A 2,458-nucleotide genomic window follows, 5' to 3' on the forward strand; every position below is an offset into this window, starting at 1 on the left:
ATATTTATTTAAATCGACAAATAAAAAAAGTAATGTGATATAATAAATAGTAAAGAGAGAGTCCCACATATAGCAAAAACTAAATTGGTCAAAGTTCTCAAATATTAATTGCAATTATTAATTCAGTAATTTCCTTAGAAAATTTAATCTCTCCTTAATATTCCTTTATTTAATACTTAGGATAACTCAACATTTAATATTATTTACCTCAGCCAACAAAATAATTGACTAAATATTTTAGAACTTGTTATATATAGATCCAATCAATATCAATTTTCATTTCATAATTTTATAAAAATGAAGGCAAATTATTTCTCCATTGTTGTTATCTTCTCATTGTTCTTCATCTATGGTAATCTTAACTTCTTCTTTTTTGCAAATTCTCTAGCTTAATTAATAGTTTTAGATTTGTCAAGTAAACTAACATATTTTATTTATTTATTTTCAGCCCTGTAATGAATAAATATATTTTTTTTTGTATGTACACTTAGAGTACAATTTTCTTAAATTTTATTTCTTTTTTACTAGATTTTCAATTTTTTTTCTTCATTTCATTTTCGAATTATTCGTTTAGTTTATATATGATTATTAATGAAAATTGATATATTGTGCAGGGTGTTATGCAACCAAATTATTTATAAGGAATAATTGTCCTCACAAAATTTGGCCAGCTACACAAAGTGGGGCAGGTCAAGGAGCGGCGATTCCAACAGGATTTCGATTAGCTTCAAGAGGAACAAAAAAATTCGATCTACCAAATTCATGGTCAGGAAGAATATGGGCAAGACATCTCTGCTCTTTTTCCGATCAAAATTTCACTTGTCTTAGCGGAGATTGCAAGAGCGGCTCAATAGAATGTAATGGCGCTGGTGCTACTCCACCAGCAACCCTAGTACAATTCACAATAGCAAATTCGTCTAACGAAAAAGACTTTTACTCTGTTAGCATTGTCGATGGCTTCAATTTACCCGTCTCTGTTACACCTATAAATAGACCTGATTGCGGGATAGCAGATTGTCTTGTGAATCTTAAAGACGTGCATTGTGGAGATCAAGTTGATTTAGAGGTACGAGATCGAAATGAGACAGTAATCGGTTGCAAAAGCGGATGCTTAGCGTTTAATCGCGATGAGTTGTGTTGTACTGGTGAGTATAGTTCTCCCCAGACTTGCAAGCCATCTATTTACTCTTTAACACTCAAAAAATTGTGTGATAAAGCTATTACTTATCCCTATGATGATGAAACTTTATTTACATGTAGTGGAGGAGCCAACTACAAAATTACCTTTTGTCCATGGGGACAAGAGTTGCCTGTTTCAAAAAAATAGGTGATCTAAAGTCAAAATTTATTAATATAACGTTTATTCAATATTTATTTCATTGTTTCTTAAAATGTGTGGTTGTTGCAGTTTATAAAAAAATTGCAATGAATAGAAGATGAGACCCTAGATAACACTTAAGTACACATTTTTCTAAGCGAATCAATTTGTCACGATCCAAAAGTCAAGGTTTTGATGACATACACCCCGAGAACCTCAAAATGGTGCGAAAGCAGAAAGAAATAACACATACGAGACTTTCAAAGGGAAGTCAGGCCACGATCGATAAGAAACAATAAAGAAGTTCTCAAAATAAAAGGCATCTAATTCATTTCTAGATTCTGAAATATATCTCAAGTCTTCGAAAGGAAATTAAAAATTGTAAATGATAGATGGAGACCAATGACGACCTGTCTCACCCCTATTTCTATTATCTATCGAGGGTAAACTGAAGCAAGCATAACATATTGTTTTAGTAAACCTTGACCGGAGTTGGATCAATATGAAGTTGTAGTGTTGAACAAAAAATCAAAAGAAAGATCATATGATGATTAAACATTGTACGAGCTACAATCTATGTATAATGATAATGGTAATAAAGAATAAATAATGATATTCAAGAACTAAGTAATTATATATAACGATTCCAAATAGTGGTTGGTCTAAGATTTTTATCAATCAACGTCAAAATATAAGAAGTAAACCTATCAGAGGGAGTCTAAATATGTTTAATATAAAAAGGTTTCATCATATAAGTTACCGGTTGAATATACTTGTAGAAGAAATTGAGATTTAAGATTGAAGTTGAAATTTTGTGCAAATCTCTTAAATAAACATCAATTTGAAATAAAAAAACTTAAAATGAAGTCTCAAATCATATGGTGAAGCACCAACTTGTTCAGTAATTTATAAGTATTTATAAACTAATCGCTATAAATATTTATAAACTTTAAATCTTAAATTCAACTAATGAAAGATGACCAGATAAGTAGACTTGCAAGTCGTAAATGACTTGTTGAAAGAATGCAAAGGGCAAGGAAAGGGACCAAGCTATTGTATCTAGCACATAAAAGAGATAAGAATGATGACCAATATATGATAAATTACAAAAGTATTTGAGAATATTCCAAGCTTGATGCA

The 2,458-nt window shown here is 30.5% G+C and overlaps 1 protein-coding gene across 1 annotated transcript; it reads left to right on the forward strand.

Moving 5' to 3' along the window:
* Positions 1-297: 297 nt before the first annotated feature.
* Positions 298-1,370, forward strand: LOC107016399 (thaumatin-like protein 1). Its single transcript, XM_015216877.2, has 2 exons — positions 298-352; positions 615-1,370. The coding sequence occupies exons 1-2, from the start codon at positions 298-300 to the stop codon at positions 1,325-1,327; spliced, it is 768 nt and encodes a 255-aa protein (XP_015072363.1). The 3' UTR covers positions 1,328-1,370.
* Positions 1,371-2,458: the final 1,088 nt, after the last annotated feature.

Source organism: Solanum pennellii, chromosome 4 (assembly GCF_001406875.1).
Source record: "Solanum pennellii chromosome 4, SPENNV200".
NCBI classification, from domain to species: Eukaryota; Viridiplantae; Streptophyta; class Magnoliopsida; order Solanales; family Solanaceae; genus Solanum; species Solanum pennellii.

Bases quoted from the DNA above. Each gene is read 5' to 3' on its own strand.
- LOC107016399 (XM_015216877.2), top strand. From the start codon at position 298: ATGAAGGCAAATTATTTCTCCATTGTTGTTATCTTCTCATTGTTCTTC. The intron at 353-614 runs GTAATCTTAACT...TATATTGTGCAG, and splicing joins CTCATTGTTCTTCATCTATG to GGTGTTATGCAACCAAATTA.